At 38.2% G+C, this 23,026-nt stretch overlaps 1 protein-coding gene across 1 annotated transcript in view; it reads right to left on the reverse strand.

Moving 5' to 3' along the window:
• SP2353 (EGF like, fibronectin type III and laminin G domains protein pikachurin) overlaps positions 1 to 23,026 on the reverse strand; it is a 507,832-nt gene that overhangs the window by 194,142 nt on the left and 290,664 nt on the right. The window contains exon 4 of the mRNA XM_083131470.1: positions 20,792 to 20,993. Coding sequence (XP_082987596.1) covers positions 20,792 to 20,993 — 202 coding nt within the window. The remainder of the gene's footprint in view (positions 1 to 20,791; positions 20,994 to 23,026) is intronic.

The raw sequence follows: 23,026 nt of genomic DNA on the forward strand, positions 1-23,026 counted from the left end.
CGATGGATTTCACTCCGATTATGCCTTTGTGCCCACACAAATCGGACGACGGAGCGCACCTCGATGTTGGACGCCACCTCAATACGACGCGCCATACTCACACTGTGACTACTCGCATACTAAACCAGCTGAACTGAAGCACTGCAACCCAGACAGTGTTGCCACCAAGCGTGATTATTTTATCTCTCTTAGTACAGGAACACGGGTCGGGTGTAACTTACGTTTTGATCCACCCACGTATGAACCTTTTATGGAAATGTTTGTTGAGTGTGTTAATGAAACTATAATAATTTCAGTAACTTTTCTTCCAATGAAAATAAAACATTCTGGATGTACTATGTATTTATAACTTAAAATATTTTTTATACCTAGTTCTTTTAACTTAATTTTCGGATTTTGTTTAATGATTGTTTGGAAAATATCAGCTGCTAATTAAATGACACTATTGACGGTTTAACATGATTAGTATTTTATATATTATTCTACACAAAATGTTTCCTAGTCTTGAACATAAAAATTTTTGAATTTTAAATCAAGAGAATTTAAGTGTGTTTACAGTTTACATTTCCTTCCGTATGAGCTTCACACCATCAATAGATGAGAAGGTCTAAATATGAGCGAAGGTTTAAATATGGGTTTTGGAGTTATCAGCGCTCCCGGGTGCTGCAGCCTGGCAGAGGCTATTGGAACTGGTTATCTGTCAAGGACAAAGGTTGCGGCGCCAATTCGCAACAGAAAGTGGTGGTTAGTTTCGACCATGAACGCTGTTATAGAATTGCGACCTCCGAAAACTTTTGCAGGTATGTTTTAACTCAACGTTTTCTGAATTCTCATATGCTTTGTATAGGTTATGATATTAGCGGTACATAAAACAAATGTGGGCTTTTATAATGCCTTGATTTGTTTGTGAAATATGTACCACAGAAAGCGAAAATAAATTGAAGAAGAAAAATAGTGTGATGGTCTAAATGGTGTCGTGTCGTTTGCGCTGAGGCTTCTTATCGGTTCATTTCCGCCGCGACATATGTCAAGACCTTCCTTGGCTGGTTTTCCCACAATTCAGAGTGTCATCACCGCCGCGCGCACGTGTGTTTATGGGCACATGGTGCATAGTGCATAAAGTGGACTTAAAACATAAAATCAAACGTGTGTTTATGACGTTGCACAGCTGTGTTTACACTGAAATGTTAAACCTATCCAGAGAGTCAAAGATGACTTTTCTTTACTTATTTCAAAAGACGTTACACAGGATTACTAGTATCAATTTTATTCCACAACAGAAAATACATCAGCCTATTAAGTGTTAAACATTTATCGTTAATCGTCAAAAAACATTGTAAATACAGTATTGTTAAAATATTGAAAGCATTCTACGAATACTATTACGTAAATGTACACTTTGGAAGCAACATAAATGTGCCAGTCTATTACACTTAATTATTATACACTACATAAAATCGTCAAAAACATTATAAATACAGTGAAAGTTTTTGCAAACATTATATACGTAAAGCTACGTATATATAAACACAATATTTCGATACACTTGCACAACAACAATACAAACGTTATTTTAATTCTTGTAGGTATGCAAATGCTCGAAGGTATTCCACGCGTTGTTTCTATCATTTCCATATTCTCAGCCATCTTGTCGTCTCTCTCAAGTCTGAGTTTTACATAAATACTAATTTCCCAATATATATCCCTCATATATACTTTCATCTTACATTCATTTACCAATCATCTTCCTTTTCAATCGAAGATAAACACAGCTGGAGCTGGGCAACTTCATAAACACACGTGCGCGCGGCGGTAATGACACTCCTGATTGTGGGAAAACCCACCAAGGAAGGTCTGACATATGTCGCGGCGGAAATGAACCGATAAGAACCCTCGGCGCAAATGACTCGGCGCAAGCGACACGGACTCGGTCTAAATATGGGCTATGACATGAGGTCTAATGTTGAGATCACATTTTCAACAAATATTTGGTTGTTTTTGTTAATTTTGATTTTTCCCATTCCGCGTGATTTTCAAAACAACAGATTATTCATAAAAATGAATTTTATGTTTTAGCGATAAATGACTGTTTTTTTTTAAAAAAATAATTGTTTTTGTGATATTGCCACTAGTAGCCCATATTTAGACCACAATTTTGAAATACATCATTTTACCACTTTCTGGAAATTGCTTTTTTTAAAAAAAAATAGAGACCATCTTTACTTTAGCATGCTATTACATTTAAGTATATATTCCATAGACATGCATTTTAATGGCAGGTGCTTGATATATTAATTTTTTCCTCCGAAAATGACAACATAAAAAGGGGGGCCCATATTTAGACCTTTTCCTCTATATTTTATTCCCTTTCTTAGGGCCTAATAAACACAATTAAATGATTACAAGATTAATGTATTTTCACCAAATGTGATTCTGATATCTACAAAATCCTTATGTGCATTATACTATAAATTATTTCTTTAAAGTGATTTTTTCTAAAAATTACCTGATTTAAATCTATCGACCTAGCTTAGTTAGTACTATGATTTCTAAGATATATTTGGGGTTCAAACCCTGAATCCCCCCTTTCGGCACGCCCTTGATGCATGGTACCAAACTAACAATAGCAGCGGAATTTCCTCTTGGGTAAAGACCGCAATGTTGAACTTTCATTCAGCTGAAAGATGTTTCTGAAAGTTCATTTCTCCAGTCTTACAGACAAGATTCTCAAGATACGACCAGAGTTCTCTCGGGTTTTTACTCAAACATTTGTAATTAAATTTTCTTCCCACTTCGTCTTCTCCTTGTCAAATCGCTTCGCTCCACCCCCGACGTAATCCCTAATCAATTACGAGGAGCATTATTACCCGCCAACGTTCCCATTGTAGTTCAAACACCCACAAAATCATCTCGGGCGGAAACAAGGCAATTTGTGCGTCGTCATCGTTTCTGGTGACAAGTTGCCTTCACCCGATCTTGAATGATCCGTCACTCTGGTGGTACAATAAGATATGCGATTTTCACGAGGCTAAAACGGTTTGACATTATGATCTCGTTTGTAGGCATTCTCTCCTTTCTATAAGGTTTTGTCTTCTGCAACAAGTGACGTGGTGTAGAATCTCTTCTTAAAGAAGACTCTCTTATAAGAAGCCATTCCTGACGAGCACTGTGCGAATGAAGCTTTTTGCTTTGAAGCGTATTTTTAACTTCACTCCGGGAGGTAGAATTTTTTTTGAGGGAGGAATTTGTATGTATTACCAGTCAGTAATTTAAACCATTGCCTTCCGGTTCTAAATACCTTAGAATAAATATTGGTTGTGACCTACGTGATTATGATATCAGTTTTAGCTCAGTCGTTATGGCGTCTGACTACCATGCGAGAGACCAGGGTTCGATCCCGTTCAAGCGGCTCCTGCGCCAACCCAGCGTCGTACCTGGAGGAAACTCTTGGTGGTAAATACGACCAGGGGCGTGGTGCTGATCACACCACCCCCCCACCTTCGTCAGTGACCAAGAATATGTGGGACCCTAACCCCTATACGCCTTCATGGCGTGGTGCAAAGCTCCCTCATGGCGCAGTGGTAGCGGGTTCGATTCCCGGTGGAGGCACATAGTGGTTCACTTTAAACTTTAAAGTGGGATCTGATTAGCCTTACTGTGCATAAAGTAGACTTAAAACACCAACTCAATCAATCAGTCAGCCAAGCAAAGCACAAGTACTTTAACCAAAGTCATTAAATCTCATAACGTCATAACGTTTACGCGTAATTTAGAAACAGTATACAGTAAAACGTCGTTAATCCGGACTAATAGGAGGGATAAGTCCGGATTAACTGAAATAACATAAAACAAGAGTAGAAACTGCATTAAGACTCAGTTTATAGCAACAAAACACGTTTATTATTGTGTATTTAAATGGCGTAAGCCTAAATACACTATACAGTACAGTACAAAGTCTGCGGAAAACAGAATTTCATCAGTGGTTGACCGCCCTTTCTTTGGGAAGTTGCCTTGTTGACTTCTAGCCTAATTTAAAACTTGCATTCTGCTTTTTTTGCCTTTTGCCTGTCCAGATTAAGCGAAGTCCGGCTTATCGGGGTCCGGATTAACGAAGTTTTACTGTACTTACATTCTAAGAAAACCCAAACTCATACAAGAGCTATCGAAATAGTAACACCGAAAACTTCACCAAATTTCTATTGCCAAGATTTAACCTACCTACAAGGTTCTTGTCAATGCTTTAATACATGAAATGTACCAGTACTATACTGTTGAAACTGAAGTGGAAAGCAACTTACTGTTGTAGGTAAGGTTGCCCAGTTGCAGTTATTGTTGGCTTTAGTTGTATTAGTTTTACATTATTGTTTCCATCCAGACAATCATTGGTAATACTTGTAGTATTAACTAACTGGCTATAAGGTAAGAAGTAAGATTTTTGTTCTATCTTTTAAAAGCGCAACAGCTTGAAGTGGGATCTGATGCCCTATGCGACTCCACAAGGAATCGAATCCGATATCCATTGACTACATTGATTGATTGAGGTTGCTTTACGTAGCTTTTGTTCCACTATTGACTAATCGCGACGATGAGGGATAATATTATGAAATTGAGGTACACTCGCAAAGAAACACTCATGCCACGGCTGGGATTCGAACCCTGGACCCCTTGTCCAGTAGGGCACTGTGCATACCATTCGGCGATTGCATGACGACTGTGATGCTGCTACTGCAGTATCGGTAAACTCAGTTAACTAATGGTATCACTTACAATTTATTCATGTGAATGTCAGGAATCTTGAAATGAACGAACTATGGATGACCTAATGCTACCTTTTGAATTCGTGTGTGCTGCACGTACAGTTATAGTTACAGAGATTACTAGATTAATCGTATATTTCGCCTAAGGATAAACTGAAGAATTCTTTTGAGTCATATCATGCAAGCTATCTCATACATTCCAAGAACATTGATGTACTTGTTGATTGATTGATTTGGTTTATTTTACTTCGCATTTCTGCCACTCTGGCTGATCGCGAAGGTGGAGATGAGTGATGATATTATGAAGGGATACTCTCAAACGCCCAAGTCCAGGTCGGGATTCGAACCGGGATCCCTGACGTCGTAGTGCAATGTGCTAACCACTTCAATACGGAGGCCGGCAGATGATGTCCTTGATGTTCGATGTAATTTCTGCTTCAGTAACATCCAGTACATTACATATTGGAAATGTATTTGCTTTTGGGTGAGAAATACGTATAGTTGAGTTTAGATTGCTAGAATAAACGAGCGAACGAATATACACAAGTTTAAGCTAGTAGATAAGACTTCGGATTTAGCAAGTTCTAAAATATCCATACAGCATAATAGGAGAATGTTATGAAAACAGAGTTACAATATCTCAAAGCATCAAAACCGCACATTCATGTTAAATGGAATGTACACGTGCAATTTACGGATTCACCCGTAGCAATATGTTTAATATGTTCGTATTATTGCCCACAAATATATCGAGCCGCGATTTGGCCTACGCTATCTTTGAAATTGCTGTCAGCGAAGAAAATAAATTTTAAATTTCAGAGCCCAGTTAGATATTCTTTAACGCTTTAATTTCGTTGTCGATTATTGCACTTTGTGTTTGTGTGCATGTTGACAATCAGATTTTAATCTAAGGAATGTTTCCATGGACATCTGCAGAATTTTTTGCAGTGAGGGATCGAATGAGGCATATTTTCTTACATAATAGTGTTGCCTCCTCAAAAAGTACTCCGTCAGTCTGAAGTTATCATGTTCCTGCAACGTCCTTGTAATCATTGACATAGATTACTGTGACAGAAATGAAATTATGTGTTAAATGTGTAATTTTAGGTTATAATAGTTCTCCAGGAGATTTCACCCCCTTACCTGTGCACTTCCGAACGTCATGGATGTTTCTATTAATTTTTTCGAAAGTTTTTCATACAATGAAAGAATGTCATTAGGTATTGACAATTTTAAGTTCATAGAAATGTGAATCTCGTCTATAATAGCAGAATCAGAATTTTCCCATTGCTTGTTTTTTCCATATACACAAAATTTAGCGTACGGTCAAATAAACAGACCGTATCTCCGTATGGGAAATGCAATTGTCGTATATGTACGCTCGAGAACGTATAATTGACGCTGCTGTCAGACAAAAGAGTTTCATGTTTGTTATATCGAGGGAGGAATTTATAAAATTTGGACCCCTTGGCTATCAATTGTATTGGGCACCATTTTACTTCACTTCCACTAATTGCATGCTCTGTATTAACAACACTTGTAAACATTAAAATACAGACACATCTGATTAAAAACTATTTATAAAGCTTCGTTTGTTTTTGTTTATAAGCTCCACTTACACTATGCATTTCACCGCCACACGCAACATTAATACCGCACACGCACCAAAAGAAGATAAACCGACACTACAATACGGTAGCCACACTGGACGTGAACTGGGAAACAAGGATGTTGATTTCAATTATCAATATCCCTCCACTTGACTTTCAAATGTTGGCATTCAAAATGTTTACATTCGTTTCTTCGAGGAACAATTGTTTATATTGGAGCACTGTCACGTGACTTCTGAAAATAGGGTTCCGATGTTATTTACACGCTAGAAATTACTTCCTCTATCTTCTTGCATGAAATAAGAAAGTAAATTGACATATTTTATTTTACTATTATAACAACATTAAGGAATTTTAATAGTCTATGTCACTTCTATCCCTCCAGCGTCTAATGTGCTTCCCCCTGGACTTGCTGCCCCTAGGCTATAGCCTATTGGCAAATCTTTCGAGTTATATATATATCAGTCAAACAAATTTTGTACATCGAGATCCACTAGTTTCGGTGATGCCAATAGTTAGCTCGAGCAAACAAACATGATCACGAACACTGCACGAGGGTATTGTTTAAGCTTTGCGGATCGCTACAGTTAAAGCTAACGCGTTATTGCAAAATGCTGCTTTTAATCCACAAATTCTCCGCGGCGCTGTACAGTGCCATCTATGATGCTCTGCGATAATATCCTACAGCGAATGACGGTGGGAGGGAGGCCGCAAATAAATAGCCGACAGTTTACGGTAATGACATAGTAATGGCGACGTATGCAGAGCACGGGCCCGGATTTTATGGCAAATTGTTACGGCTTACTGTAAGTGGATGCAGCAATTTCGGTTCAAGAGCTGAAAATGTTCTTTTACGTTAGCATAACTGCCACTGAAGAAAAGAAGGAAAAAGATGTTTTCAGATATGAATTCTGGTCGTGTGTTCCCTCTAATGTTTAAGGCCAAGATTGTATGGTCGATAATACTTACACTAGCCCTTGTTCAATGGTCCTGGGTTGTGTTTTGTGAATATCACTTCAATACTTTTATAATATCATCACTCATCCTCATATTCGCTATGAGCAAAAAGTGGCACAAAAGCGAAGTAACATTGATGAATCAATCAATTTTTGCCATCTTTTACGAATTAATAGCTTTTGAAATATTATTTCTCCTCTCCCCCCCTCTCTCTCTCTCTGTTTCTCGTACATTTTGTGATGCTGGATTATATTGCAGGTTTTCCATTAGTTTTTGCAAGATAAATTCTCAAGCTTTTTCAGGTTTTATATACAATTTGAAAATAAATTTGCAGACCATTCTATGGTGCTTTAAGATATAACTGAGATCTCAGTGTTAAGATAATTGAGAACTTAGGGTTAAATCACATTTTATTTTCAAGAGATTAATGTTTATTCAGCCGTGAATTAACGAAAATACAGTCTAAAAACATTTTACACAGAATACCTCCAATCAAGGTGGTAGTTCAGGAAAAAATCTAATTTATTTACATTCTTGAATCCTGGAAAATGCAAGCACTTAATTTTTCGTACCTTTTCCTTATTTATATGCGTTTTAAAAATTTCCTGATATTTTCATTCATAGGTTGATTACCCCTTAAAAAGTCATTTCGCTTCTGCAAACAAGTTGGAACTTTTGAAACCATTGTAATTACCCATGTTAATTAATAATATTTATTACCCTTATTACCGTATGCGCCAAAATATACAGTACTGAAATGAAAAGATGAACAAAAGTATAAAACATGTTACAATATAGTGACTGGTCTATATGCAACCCAAATAACAATCGTGCCTTTTGGGTTGCATAACTGTCAGGAAACCTAAGGTTAGGTTAGGGCATGTGGAGTGGACGATTGTCATTTGGGTTGCATATAGACCAGTCACCTTTTTCAAACTCTGTCCACCTTCACGACCGCTTCCGTATGAGCGGAAATAATGCTCAACCATGAATACTTTTCCCTCCGTCGAGAGACCCATTTCCAACAACAACTGTACAACACAACTTCCTTTCCACTACTGCGAAGACGTGCAGCTGGAGCTATGCTCCGTCGGCAAACGCAACCACGTTCGAGATGCGCGAGTTTCAGTACTGTATATTTTATATATATACCGTATTATTACGTATTATATTGTATTAATTAAAGCACAATGAAGCCTAAGAGACTCGGTATGTTTTAACGAACGTAACATTTTTTTCTTATTCTTGTGGAACCTTAAAACCTTCTCATATCTTCAGCTTCATATTTGTTTACACTTTGAAAGCAATTATACAATCTTTGAATTCTGATTTGTTCGTGTATGTCTTGTCTTCTAATTTTTCCAATACCATTGTCCTTTTAAGCGGAAAGGGTGAGTTTGCAACTTTGCATGGTCTAATTGTTTCTGAATGGATAATAAATTACATAGACTATCAATATCAATTTACCAGAAAGTATGAGCATTTTGAACAGGGGGAGCGGGGGTGCTACGTCAAACATTTCAAATGGCAAAAGTAGTTGAGTGGCTTCCGTTTGATAGGTCTCTTAACTCAAAACAAATTTTGTAGGAAACACTTTAGTTTGGTTATTAATCAAAAGCTAATGATTTCAATGTATTTCCAACTTCGTAACAGGCAAGGATTTTCAGAATAGAGAAACATCGTAAAAACGTAATCCTTCACAGCATAAGAACCCTACAGTGGTTGCATGGTGTCATTTTTTTAAATGTGTGATTAAACTCTGTATGGGTGCCCCGGCGGTATCACGATAATTTTAAATGAGAAAGGGAAACTTCTTATTGGATAGGTCTAAATATTTCTTATCACCATACTCAAATGAGCCATCAAAACTGATTTCATGGAATATTTAAATTCGTAAAAATTTATATTTGGTGAAAAATAATGGCTCGAAAGAGATGAGGAAATTAAAGCCTGTTGTGACTAAGGTTAAACGTTAATTCTGGCGGTTGGTAACACTGCGCGCGCTAACAAAATAATGTTAGTTAATGGGAGAAAGAAAGAGCTACACTCTGAGGGAAGGTGCTGCGTTGAGCACTGGTGTGCATTTTAGACGTGTGCTAGTGGTCCTTAAAACAAACATTTTTGCTCCAATCATGCAGTGTGTGCAATAAGATTATGAACGTGTTAATGTTTGTGTGTGTTTAAACAATACAGCAAGTGAACGTTAAATGTATTCTTTCATTTCTAAGAATGGAAGAACATCCTTCAAATGTGTCATACATCTGAGTGACTGAACTAACGTAACAGATGAAATACCAGATTCATATTCTAAATATTATCGCATATGGTCCTCCATTAGTTTTAAGAAAGTGATTTGTAAACAATCGATAACTACAACAATCACAAAACGAAGTCCTTGCTAAACGTTTGAGCCAAGAATTGTTCTGCGGTTTCTAAGCAAAAGCGCGGGTAAAAAACTCTTACAAGGTCAGTGACAGTAGTGGAATTCGGTTAAGAAAACCAGATGAAACAGAATATACGATAACTTCACATCTACGAAAATATTGTTCAGAAAGTTTTGGGAGCAAAGGTGTCCGGATAAAAATGATGTATGCCAACAGATATGAAGGAAACACAACAAAATAATACCGAATGGTTGCACATAATGTTTTTAAACCATTCCTATCCCGCCTACAACCTTGCAAAAAAAAAAAACCTTTAGAAGAGACGAAAACGGAAAAGCAAATATAACCGCAAAAGCGAATTTCACCAAAGCACCTGTACCCAGAATTCCAAACTCGCGATTGCGTTGTGCCGAAACGGGCAGAAGAACCATTAGTGCGAGAATTTGTGCAATGCTCCATACTAATGCTAATTTTCGCATTTGCGGTAATTTTCGCAGCATTGCCTCGTGTTATCTGTCCCGGCACGTGACGCTGCACTCTCGCAGCCAACCTATGGAAATGAGCTATTGATTTCGAGGATAGTACGCAGCTTAATTCTCGCAATGTTCTCTGTGTTACGCTGAGCACGATTCCATAATAAACTTCAAAAAAACTTATACTGCCTAATAGCTATCAAGGAGAGTTCAAATGTGTATTACATATCTTCTCTTTACATCAACTGAACCGAGATAAATTTCCAAAAGTATTACCGTATGAAGATCCTTTGTGATTATTACAGCTGTATGTTCCTCGTACCGACCGCACCAAGCATATAAACATATGATAAATATAATTTAGAACACCATTCCACAGAATATGCCTCCTAAAATGGCAAACACTGGAGCTGCATTTACTACGTACCCACGATATACTTCATGGGAACTAATAGAAGGCTCTCCAAGGGGTACTAAAATATTTAGAACACTACTTTATTATTATTATTATAATTGTTATTATTATTTTCACGGGTAAGTCATTCCAGCAATATCTCTGCATTGAGTGCTTCTAGGATTCACCAACCCTCTATAAATGGGTGCCAGGAAATGCACTGGGGAATAAAGGCGGCCGGAGCATGGTGATGATCACATCACCTCCAAAAAATATCGAAGATTGTTCATGTATGGTGCTCTATCTTTACATTTTAATATATTTTGAGATATCGAAGTTTGGAATATGTCGATTGTCTACTGCCGATTATAGAGAGTGTCATTAAAATTGAGAAACAGAAACGTATAGAGGATACGAAAACACACAACTTTTCTCAGTAACATTTTAAATGTTGGGGCATCGTTTGGGCGCTACAGGCGTTCAAAAGAGCCTATTTTGCCGCCTGTATGGTGGCAACCCAACACAACTTTAAATCGCCTCGGTGGCGCCGCATCCTGTTGTGCAACGGCGTGTGCCAGTGTTGAAAAGAACATACATACTCTAGGAAAATAACATAATAACAATGACATGTTGTATAGTAAAACATAACGGAGAACGACTTAAGCTGCCCAAAGGGAAATAAAGCAATGGCACGAAAACGGATGGAGAAAAAAAAAATAACTTGTGCAAAAGAAAGTGGTGGAACTTTTGGTAGAAGGGAAAGAAAAGAAGATGTACTTGTTCTTAAATATTTGATTTTCTATTATTCTATAATAATTCTTTGCAACGTTAAGTAGAGATTTGCAGTATTCAACCAGGACTCCTTAAAGAACATAAAAGCTTCATTGGGAAGAATCCTCCACTTCATGCAAATAGAAGTTGTGTAGCTTGCAACCAGCCTTCCACAAAACAACAAAAAGCTGCATTGTGTAGGATTATTTTCTGCAATTTCAAATATAAGTTTGTAGTATTGAACCAGGCCTACATAGAGAACAGAAAAGCTTCATTGGGAAGAATCCTCCACTTCAACTGCAAATAGAAGTTGTGTAGCTTGCAACCAGCTTTGCACAAAACAACAAAAAGCTGCATGTAGTAGAATTCTCTTCATGCAGATTCAAATAGAGGCTTGCAGTATTCAATCAGTACTCTACAAAGAACAAAAAAGCTTCATAGAAGTTGAGTAGCATGCAATTAGCCTTCCACAAGAAACAAAAAAGCTTCAAATAGAAGTTGTGTAGCAGGACACCAGCCTTCCACAAAACAACGAAAGTTGCTGGGTTAGGATCCTCCACTTCAACTTCAAATAGAGATTGTGCAGCAGGAAACCAGGCCTTCACAGAAAATAAAAAGCTTCTTGGGTTAGGATCCTCCACTTCAACTTCAAATAGAGATTATGCAGCATGCAATCAGACCTCCACAAATAACAAAATAGCTTCGTGGGGAAGGATCATCCACTCTACCTTCAAATAGAAGTTGTACAGCATGCAACCAACCATCCACAAAACAACAAAAAGTTTCATGGAGTAGGAACATTTTCTGCAACTTCAAATAGAGATTTTTTTGTATTCAACCACGCCTCCAGAAAGAACAAAAAGCTTCATGGGGGTAGAAACCTCCACTTGAAATAGAGATTGAGCAGCAGGCAACTAAGCCTTCCTTCACAAAGAAGAAAAAAAATCATTTGGAAGGATTCTCATTTCCAAGTTCAAATAGAAGTTATGCAGAAAGCAAGCAGGCCTCCACACGGAACGAAAATGTTTCATGGAGAAGGATCCTCCACTCCAACTTCAAATAGAGATTATGCAGCATTTAACCAGACATCCAGAAAACAACAAAAATGTTCACTTGAACGGTCCTCTTCTGAAACTTCAAATAGAGATTTGCAGCATTCAACCAGGACTCGACAAAGAAAAAAAAAGAGCTTCATGGGGGTAGGATCCTTCACTTCAACTTCAAATAGAAGTTGAGTAGCATGCAATCAGCCTTCCACAAAAAAGCTTTGTGGGGAACGATCTTTCACTCGAGCTTCAAATAGAATTTGTACAGCATGCAACCAGCCATACACAAAATATAAAAAACCTTTACATAGAAGGATCCTCTTCTGCAACTTAAAATAGAGGTTTGTAGTATTCAACCAGGCCCCCACAAATAACAAAAAAGCTTCGAGGGGAAGGATCTTTCGCTTCAAATAGAAGTCGTACAGCATGCAACCAGCCATCCAAAAAAACAACAAAAAAATGCATGGAGTATGATCCACTTCTGCAACTTCAAATAGAGGTTTGTAGTATTCAACCAGGCCTCCACAAATAACAAAAAGCTTCATAGGGTAGGATCCTCTATTTCAACTTTAAATTGAGATTATGCAGCATGCAATCAGACCTCCACAAATAACAAAATAGCTTCGTGTGGAAGGATCTTCCACTCCACCTTCAAGGAGAAGATGTACACCATGTAATCAGCCATCCGCAAAACAACAAAAAGCTTTATGGAGTAGGATCCTTAACTGCAACTTCAAATAGATGTTTGTTGTATTCAACCAGCCCTCCGCAAAGAATAAAAAGCTTCATGGAGTAGGATCCTCAACTGCAACTTCAAGTAGAGATTGTGCAGCAGGCGACCAAGCCTTCACAAGGAACACACAAAAAAATCATTTAGAAGGACTCTCATTTCCAAGTTCAAATAGAAGTTATGTAGAAAGCAATCAGGCCTCCACACTGAACGAAAAGGTTTCGTGGAGAAGGATCCTCCACTCCAACTTCAAATTGAGGTTATGCAGCATGTATCAGGCATCCAGAAAAAAACAAAATGTTCATTTGGGACGATCCTCTTCTCAAACTTCAAATCGAGGTTTGCAGTATTCAACTAGGACTCTACAAAGAACAAAAAAGCTTAATACAGTAGGATCCTTCACTTCAACTTCAAATAGAGGATGTTTAGCAGGTAATCAGTTCTCCACAAAAAAACAAAATAGCTTCATTTATAAGGATTCTTCACTCTAAGTTCAAATAGAGGTTATGCAGCATGCAACCAGGCCTCCGCACAGAATGAAATGTTTCGTGATGAAGGACCCTCCACTTCAACTTCAAATACAAGTTGTGTAGCATTCAAACAGCCTTCCACAAAGAACAAAAAAGGCTTCGTGGGGAAGAATCTTCCTCTCCAGCTTCAAATAGAAGTTCTTCAACATGCAACCAAGTATCTACAAAACAACAGAAATCTTCATTTGGAAGGAACCTTTTCTGCTACTTCAAATAGATGTTTGCACTATTCAACCAGAACTACACAAAAAAACAAAATAGCTTTATGGAGTACGATCCTCTAATCCAACTTCAAATAAAGGATATGCAGCATGCAACAAGGCCTCAACATAGAACAAAAATCTTTATTTGAAAGGCTATTCTTTCGAAACTTCAAATACAGGTTTGCAGTTCTCTACCTCGACTACAAAAAAAAAGCTTCATGGGGAAACATCCTCCACTCCATACCAGGGCTCCACAAAGCAACAAAAATGTTCAAGGGAAAGGATCCCCCTTTCAAATAGCGATCATACAGCATGCAAGCATGCATTCAGAAAACAAATATCTTCATTTGGAAGGACCCTCTTCTTAAAATTCACACAGAGGTTTGCAGTATTCAACCAGTACTCCAAAAATAACAAAAAACATCATGGGGTAGAATCCTCCACTTCAACTTCAAATAGAGATTGAACAGCAGGCAACCAAGCCTTCCTGCACAAAGAAGAAAGAAATCATTTGGAAGGATTCTCATTTTCAAGTTCAAATAGAAGTTATGTAGAAAGCAATCAGGCCTCCACACTGAACGAAAATGTTTCATGGAGAAGAATCCTCCACTCCAACTTCAAATAGAGATTATGCAGTCTGTAATCAGGCATCCAGAAACCAACAAAAATGTTCATTTGAACGATCCTCTTCTGAAACTTCAAATAGAGGTTTGCGGTATTCAACCAGGATTCCACAAAGAACAAAAAAGCTTAATGGAGTAGGATCCTTCACTTCAACTTCAAATAGAAGTTGTGTAGCATGCAACCAGCCTTCCCTAAAAACAAAAAGTTTCGTAGGGAAGGATCTTCCATTTCAACGTCAAATGGGGATTGTGCAGCAGGCAACCAGGCCTCCACAGAATGGAAAAAAACGCTTCATGGGGAATTATCCTCCACTCCAACTTCAAAATAGAAGTTATTCAGAAGCCAAGGCTCCACATAGCAAAGAAAATCTTCATGGGATAGATGTTCCAAGTAAATATTGTGCAGCACACGATCATGACTATACAAAGTAACAGTAATCTCCTTTGTACCTTCAAACTAACACACAATGTTCGATACCCGGTGGAGGTACAAGTGGTTCGGATCCCACTTTAAACTGTAGGTCCAGTCCCGATTAGCCTTACTCTGCATAAAGTGGACTTAAAACACCAAATCAATCAATCAATCAATCAATCAAACAAACAAACACACGTGCATGATTCCAGAAATAAAAACGATTAAGGATTCGAATTGTAGATTTTCTTCAATTTCTAGTAGAGATAGTGCACCATGTAGCCAGTCCTCCACAAAAGTATATAAAGTTTCATTGGGAAGGGTGCTCTTATGCAACCTCACACGTTCAACATACCAGAATAGAACAAAAGCGACTGAATGGATCTTCCTCTGCACGTTCACATGTAAGCCAATAGAAGCACGAAAACAGACGCGTGGAAGAAACTTTAAATGAACTGCGCGTACGGAATGGTCTCAGATTCGGCGAAAGTAACCTCTGTGAGCTAGAAATAAGAAATATATATTTGTTGTGAAATCTATGTGAGAATAGGACCCTATGGTTTTATATGTTTTTAAGCAATTAATATCACAGATTCTGTTATGAAAATTTCAATATGTTTTGGCTCTCAGTACGATTCCACACCATTATCACATTGCAGAGATCTCGTCGTCGTTGTAGTTGAAAAATAACTAGCCAAGAAGTAAGTCAATTTAGTAATTAATTGACGCTCATCTGTAACTCACACTGAGTTAAAACTACATACATGCGTAAATGACTCACACGAAGATAGTTTCAAATGTTCAGGCATTTCTCCTGTTAAGTCTTACGTGCTAGAGCAGCGGAGAAGAAAGAATTGCGATTTAAACGCGCTGACCTCACCGCCTGGTCCAAGTCTATTTTTAGCTCCATCCTTAATCTCTTGTCCCATAACTCATCGTTTCTACCTTAGCCTCGAAATAACTTCTCCGCGTGGCAATCCACGGAAATATACTGGGTTCTTCCTCTCGAGAGGATGAGTTTTTCAAGTCACGTTTTCTTCCACACTGATCAAAAATGACAGCGAGAACACAATAGAGGGTGGCGATGAACTATGAGGCTACAGGTATATTATTACCTGCCTGTCTGCAAAATATCGGAGGAAAGTCTAAAAATTGTGCGCCTTATTTCCACACACGACTTTGCCCATATTCCAGTCACTGCTGTTTCCAGTCTACTTGTCCCAGTTATCAAAATCTAAAGTCTCAAAGAAAATTTTGTATCAAATCATACAAATCTCGATATACGTACTGGGTCTCTGCCAGTCCGTTCGTCTATCGTCCGTAAGACAACTAGAGTGCATGAGAGTTATAACAAACAGTTGCGACAAACTCTATTCTATGCCTAACTATATTATCAACTACCTTATATACTTACTATAATATAATACTTTGCGTGTTTGTGTGTGTATGTGTGTGCCAAGAATATTTTAGTAGCCGGGAGGTGGGGTCAAATTCGATAGCCCCTCTTGAATACACCACTGCTATTAATGATCTTAACATTAAATTCATATGATCGAATAATATTAACGATTACAAAGCTGTAAGCCTGTAAAAGCCTGTCCCGTCTCGTCCCGTGGGCAACACTAAGTGTCAAAATATGATTTATGATTGCGTACATTTTAATGAAATACACTAAGAACATGACGTAATAAATTTACATCTCTCATTAACACATCTCTCGTTAATCAGAGATGTTCTCTCACGTGGTTTCGTCTATACCAGTGAAAGCACTCTTATGTAAGTTCCACATAAGACGACGTCCAGACAAATCTGGCCTGATTTACGTGAGCAGATATACAAAATTTGTCTAAATACGGCATGAAGATGTTTTCGACATTTGTACACAAACAACGGAATTGTGTATCTATGCAATTGTCCTCGTTGATATAAATTGCCCGCAAATAGGTATAGCATGGACGTTGATATTCAAACAACTGCGGGATGACAGCTGTACAGTATGTGTTCAATACGGAATCCCAATAAAATCCTGACCACCTATCGAAAATCTATAATGCGCCATGTCTGTGGAATGTTCAGTTTGTGAAATGCTAAAGCAGGAAACAAACCTATGTCTGCGACAGGGCTGTTTAGCAAGCGAAATAGAGACTCTCGAAAAATCAGTCGCAATAAAGGGTTGGATATGTATCTGCTGTGCAATCACGATTAAGGAAGTTCTAATCAGAACTTGAAATGTTAGTAGTAAACAAAGTGAGCCAAGAGGATTGTTTATGCATTAGGCTTACATGACATTAATTGTAATGCAAAATTCAAATACAAAGTGCACATTGCTGTTGTTATTAAAACAATGAATTACCGATATTTCTTTTTAAGTTCTGGAACGTGATTCTCATTCTGTTGTTCCTAAGGACAGATTTCACAAACTATTAATAGCATATTTGAAATGTGCAATAAATTTCACCGCGAAAGCTTGAGCTTACATTGCCTATTGTTGACAAGAGTAACAGATTCAATGTGTGTTATCAAGATTTAAAATAAATAGAGAGTACAAAACGAACAGAATAGAGATGAAAGGAAAAACCTTTGGTATTTAACACAAGAAAGGGAAATGTAGCAATTGCATGAATATGGAATAGTATATGTCGAAAAATGATTGAAAATATGGAAATTTTATGTATGGAAAACATGGAAGAATAATGCTTTTTTCGAGCTTACATACCATAATTCGTAAAGATAATAGAAAATAACATTGATTGATTGATTGTGTTTATTTTACTTTCCTTTCCTGCTCCTTTTGGCGCGAAGATGAGGATGAGTGACAATATGATGAAATTGATGAAGACACACACAAAGTACGTCCATGCTGGGATTCGAACCCGGGACCTCTGGCTTCGTAAAGCACTATGCTAACTACTTCACCAAGGAGGTATGCAAATTAACATTGACTTTAGCATCATATGAAGATATGTATTTCCATATGAATCCAGTTCTCTGGGTGTAACGTCTCCGTCCATAACCGCGGCATAAGCGATGCGTCGTCTCATTACGCGCTGAACTTACGATCATCCCAAACCGCCGAGCAATAGCTCAACGTCATCGCGAGCAGATTGCTCGATGGGAAGGAAGGCAGCTTGTAACATGTTCATTTCTAGCGTCTAACGTGCATCTGTCTCGCCCCTGTGAATAATTAAACAGAGGCCAGGAGACGAAAGGGTCCGGTAGACGTCTACAAATGACCAAAGTTAGCATTTGATTGCCTGGACATAACGAAAGTTGTTCCCGGGCAAAGCATTTTAATTATCAAAATGAGCATTTCCGCTGCAACTCTTCGTACACTGTGCTTCAAGCAAAAATTGTCTGCTTAACTTTTCTACCACACCTAACGCTCTTGAGGTTTAAACATTTTCTGTAATTTTAACTAGAAAAGCAAAAAGAATAATTTTCTCACAGCTACGAACAGAGATATGTATTTTGTACTAATTTTTCTCTGTACTGCAACATAGACTATCTTACGTATATAACTTTTACTCGGCAGGCAAAACAAATGTGTGTTTTTCTTCAGTTTCAAAAGTCATTTAATTTGAGGTAGATACCAATAATCTTGTTTTAGAAAAATATTTTAGTTCTTGATTACCAAACATTAGAATATTCAACGGTTTTCATAGATCATTTCCATTATTTTTATATTGATTGAGAGGCCTGGTAGAGTCACATGAAATATTGCCGACTTCTAGTGTATTCATTCAAACACACAGGGAATCTCTGAACAAAGCGACCGAAAACAAGTCCTCTGCACAAGTAGGACTATAGAGGGATCGACCAATGCAAGTGTGAGTGGAAGTAAATGCATGGAGGGGGGAAAACTCATCTGCAGCTACCAGCCGTTTCCAGCAACGTGAACTGCTTTGCTCCGACCATTCTCTTTCTCCCCTTCTCTACCGTTATTGCCACGCCTTGCTCCACAGATTCCCGAGATTTGACGTGATTTGATTTTAGTTACTTTGTGTCGCTTAGCTGCCACTTTTGTTTAATCGCAACGATGTGGATGGGGGAAGACTCACACAGAACACCCATGCCCAGATCTGGATTCGAACGTGGGACCCCTGGCATCGTAGTGCGCTACGCTAACCACTTCGCCACAAAGATCTTGTCCGAGACAAAGAGTGTACATGTATATTTTTCGTAGGGAATTCAGATAATCGTAAAAATCAAGAAGAAATACACAATGCAAGGAGTTTTTCACGATCGAGTGCAAGTTGTAAAATTTTAGTTTGTTTTTAAAAAAGTGTCTAACAACAATACTTTTCTTCTAAGTGTACACCTTCACTCACCTTTTCTCCTCGATACTGCCTATATCTAGGTACCTACTTCGAACTCCCTGTTCATATCAAAGCTAAATAACAGAAATTATTCACTAAAATTCCCTTGCCATTACTCGTCTAAGTACACTAGATTCTGAATTATGATAATGTTACATGACTCAGCAGCAATTCCTTGTCTAATTACCTGGTTTTACGTTTTTCATGTCCAAAGAATGGTCATAAATGCAGTTTTTCTAGTAATACAATGAAGAAATATACTACGGCTTTTTAAGAGTTCAGTGACTAAATACAATATCAGAGGGGAAAAATATCTGTGAAGATAGAATAGGAAAATAATGCGTACCCATTAATTGCGAATATGTGCATTTGAGTAACTGGGCAAATCAATGAAAAGTGAAACCAAAATGTTAAAATTCTCAGATGTATTTAAGTTACATGCTACACATATCTTGACCAATGACCTGTGATTGACTACATAATGTTAACATGAAAGTATCTGTTATGTATTTGTATCAATTTAATTACTCCAGTGATGTTAACAGAAGAGTTACGTTCATAACATGAAAATGTTCCATCGTTTTAACTGTACCGTAATGAGCAAATAAGAACAAGTGATTGGGAATTGGGGTTCTCTGTGAGTGTCCTTTCATCAATTTCATCATGTCATTACTCATTCTCACTGTCCCCATTAGCCAAAAGTGTCAGGAAAGGGACATAAAATAACCAAATCATTCTATCAATTAATCACGAACAATTGTCCAATGTATAAAAGCTTCATATTTCATCATTTTGTACATATCGCAAGTTTTCTTGTTTGTCTTTTCTATGAAATTATTAAGCAAAGGATTGTTGTTCTATGCTTCCTGGGTTATGTTCGGTAGAAACATATTTTTTTTTACCAATACATAATAATAATTTCCAGCCTTAAACTCCAAAATAAATGTGTTTCATAAAGTGAGTACTTTTTAAATCGCTTGTCATTTTTTTTGTTTGAAGGTTGGCAACACTGTTCATATCATCTTCATTATCTCTCATCATTCCGATTATTAATTGAGCATTTTTTTTTTTCAGATGTTCAGTTGAGTTGCCATGAAGCGGTTCACTATCGAGCAACGCGTCGTTATTTTGAAAGCACATTACAGAAACGGTGAGTGCTAAGCAGAGACGGTAGCTATGCATTGTTTGTTAACGGATGTTTATTCCTGTCACCCCGACAACAATAGAAAAGTACGGGAAATCACATATTCACGGTATCCACTTCATCCAGAGCAGTCCACTCCTCATTTCTGTAATGTGTTTTCTAAATAACCACGCGTTCCTCGATAGTGAACCGCTCCATGGCAACTCAACTGAACATCTGAAAGAAAATGCTCAATTAATAATCGGAACGATAAGAGATAACGAAATTGATAAGAACAGTGTTGCCGATCTTCAAACAAGAAAATGATAAGCAATATAACTGTGTAAAACACATGTTAACCAAAAACTTTCATGTGATTAATTTAAAAAGTACAAAAGGTCAAAGTTTGAAAATGTGTCCGTAACTATAGAATTGCACTTTAGTATGTAAAACATTACTTACCGAAACTCGACGAATCCCTCGTGTAGAAAGAGCACCATATAGTCCCCCGCCATGTCGTCCCTCTCCCCAGTGAGCATGAGGATGCCATCCCAGGACTCCGGCCGAAACTCCATGGCCAGCTGCACGTCCTTGTAGGCGTCCCTCAGGGCAGCGAACGCCAGGTAGCTCTGCCCAGAGAACCTCGGGAACCTCAGCTCCATGTCTGCAAAGATGAAATGATGCAACTTAATCACAACCTATTGGTAGTAAATTACTTCTAAGATTATATTCGTGTTCGCCCCTGTTGTCCGCTTTGGATGTTCCACGTGAAATAAGCTGAGAGCCATCAACAGCTTTGTTTACGGTGAGTAAATGTGTGCTTCACGAGTACTAAAGCACTTACGGATTCCAACCACTGGCAGGTCGCATATTCCTACATAAAATAGCCAATGGTAGCACCAGGAAATTCACTTTTAAGTGCCGTTCCGCACCAACTAAAGCACTCAACTTTTCGCTTGGCAGAAGTCAAGGTTACTCCTCATCCAGCGTGTCTTTGACCAACCGATGACACATATTCACTGTGACAGCTCTCTGCGTTATAAATATCAAATTAACTTTACAAATTCTACTATCACCATAGTTTCCACGGCGACGTTGTAGTTAGGGGTTAGGATGGTTTATCGTCGTTTGTTGTGGTAATAATAATCGTGAAGCAACATGGGACAAACCTAGGACGAGAAACTTTGCAAGATGGAATATGTTTAAAAAGGGTTCGTCGGGAATTGTTTACAGCGGGAACTGCGATGGTCTAATGAGAAGAGATGTCAAAGCGTCACTGCATAGTGAGTGAGTCAGACAATGGAGAGCCAATGGACAATGGCAGTTTGCAGAAAGGGAAGTATTCAGGTCAGAGAAGGCGTATTCTATATCATCCCGATTCCTCTCTCTGCTGTGCCCGTTACGTTTCCTGAATGGATCCCGCTCGGATGAACATCTCCATTACCGCGATTTGTCTCTGAACTTCCCAACGTTGGAAGAATGACTACTAGTGGATCCGGAGCGATATATATTCTTACATACGAATGCTGCCACGCAGCTATCAATAGTGGAAATCTACGTGAACAGCATGCTAAAAGTGGCACGTTCATTACCTACGTATAGTGAGCTGCGTGGAAACTGGCATTCACTGGATAACTATTAGATATGAATAAAACGGTATTGGCCTCATGTTTGAAAAGCCCTGCAATAAACCGCGAATTCGCCGTTCCAGAAACACATGAGTGATATGCATTGGCAGTAAATAGTTTCAAATGTATCCAAAATTCTAAAACTACACGGCTACGGCAATCATTCCTACTGGCTATGGATGATATTCACGCATATTAAGCATTGCTAAAGTAATAGAATAATGTAGTTTTGGCTCAATAGGGAAAGTTGCACGTAAATTCCTCATTTTTGTGTTCGTTCAAATATGAATTAAGTATTTCATTTTACCACTGAGGTGTATCTTGAAGTATGAATCTGGATATAAGAGTTTGAATATTATCGAGCGTATACGTTCAATTGCCAAGAAACTGAATAAATTGTAATTAATGTCAGGCACGAAAGCGTAAAACTATCACATTTCATAAACCGTGTGACAAATGCCCTAACAGCAACAGGGCGGGCTAGGGTTTACGGAATTTTGTTGTATGGATCTGTAGCAGGGAATGGGTTTGAGTTTTAGTTTTAAGTCCACTTTCTGCACAGTAAGGCTAATCGGCACTGGACCTACAGTTTGAAGTGGGATCCGAACCACTTGTGCCTACACTGGGTATCAAAGCCGGGACTCCTTGATTACAAGGCGACGACGTTACCTCAACGCATCTAGGAGGCACCTGTAGCACGAAATGAGAGAGTGGAACCGCAGGTGGTACGCCTGCTACTGAAGTACACTGTTCCTAGTCGATAGTGGTAGTTGTAGTATTGCAAGTGATAATAATAGTAATAATAATAATCAGTGTTATAGTAACAATATTGCCAACAACATAAACTTTATTGAACGTGTGATCTTTAAATTATTCAGTACAAATTCCACAAATAAAGCAACTCAGGGACTCGGACCCGAGGATCGTTAATTTTCGTATGTACTCGTATTCTTCAAGTACGAAGCGACCCCGAAACGTTTACACCTTGTATATGTTACTAGACCCCGACCAGGAGCGGAACGATAATTTGTTTTCAATGCTCACCGCTCCGGTTCGGATCGGAGCGCCC

Source organism: Lepisma saccharinum, chromosome 1 (assembly GCF_977018435.1).
Source record: "Lepisma saccharinum chromosome 1, izLepSacc3.1, whole genome shotgun sequence".
Lineage (NCBI taxonomy): Eukaryota > Metazoa > Arthropoda > Insecta > Zygentoma > Lepismatidae > Lepisma > Lepisma saccharinum.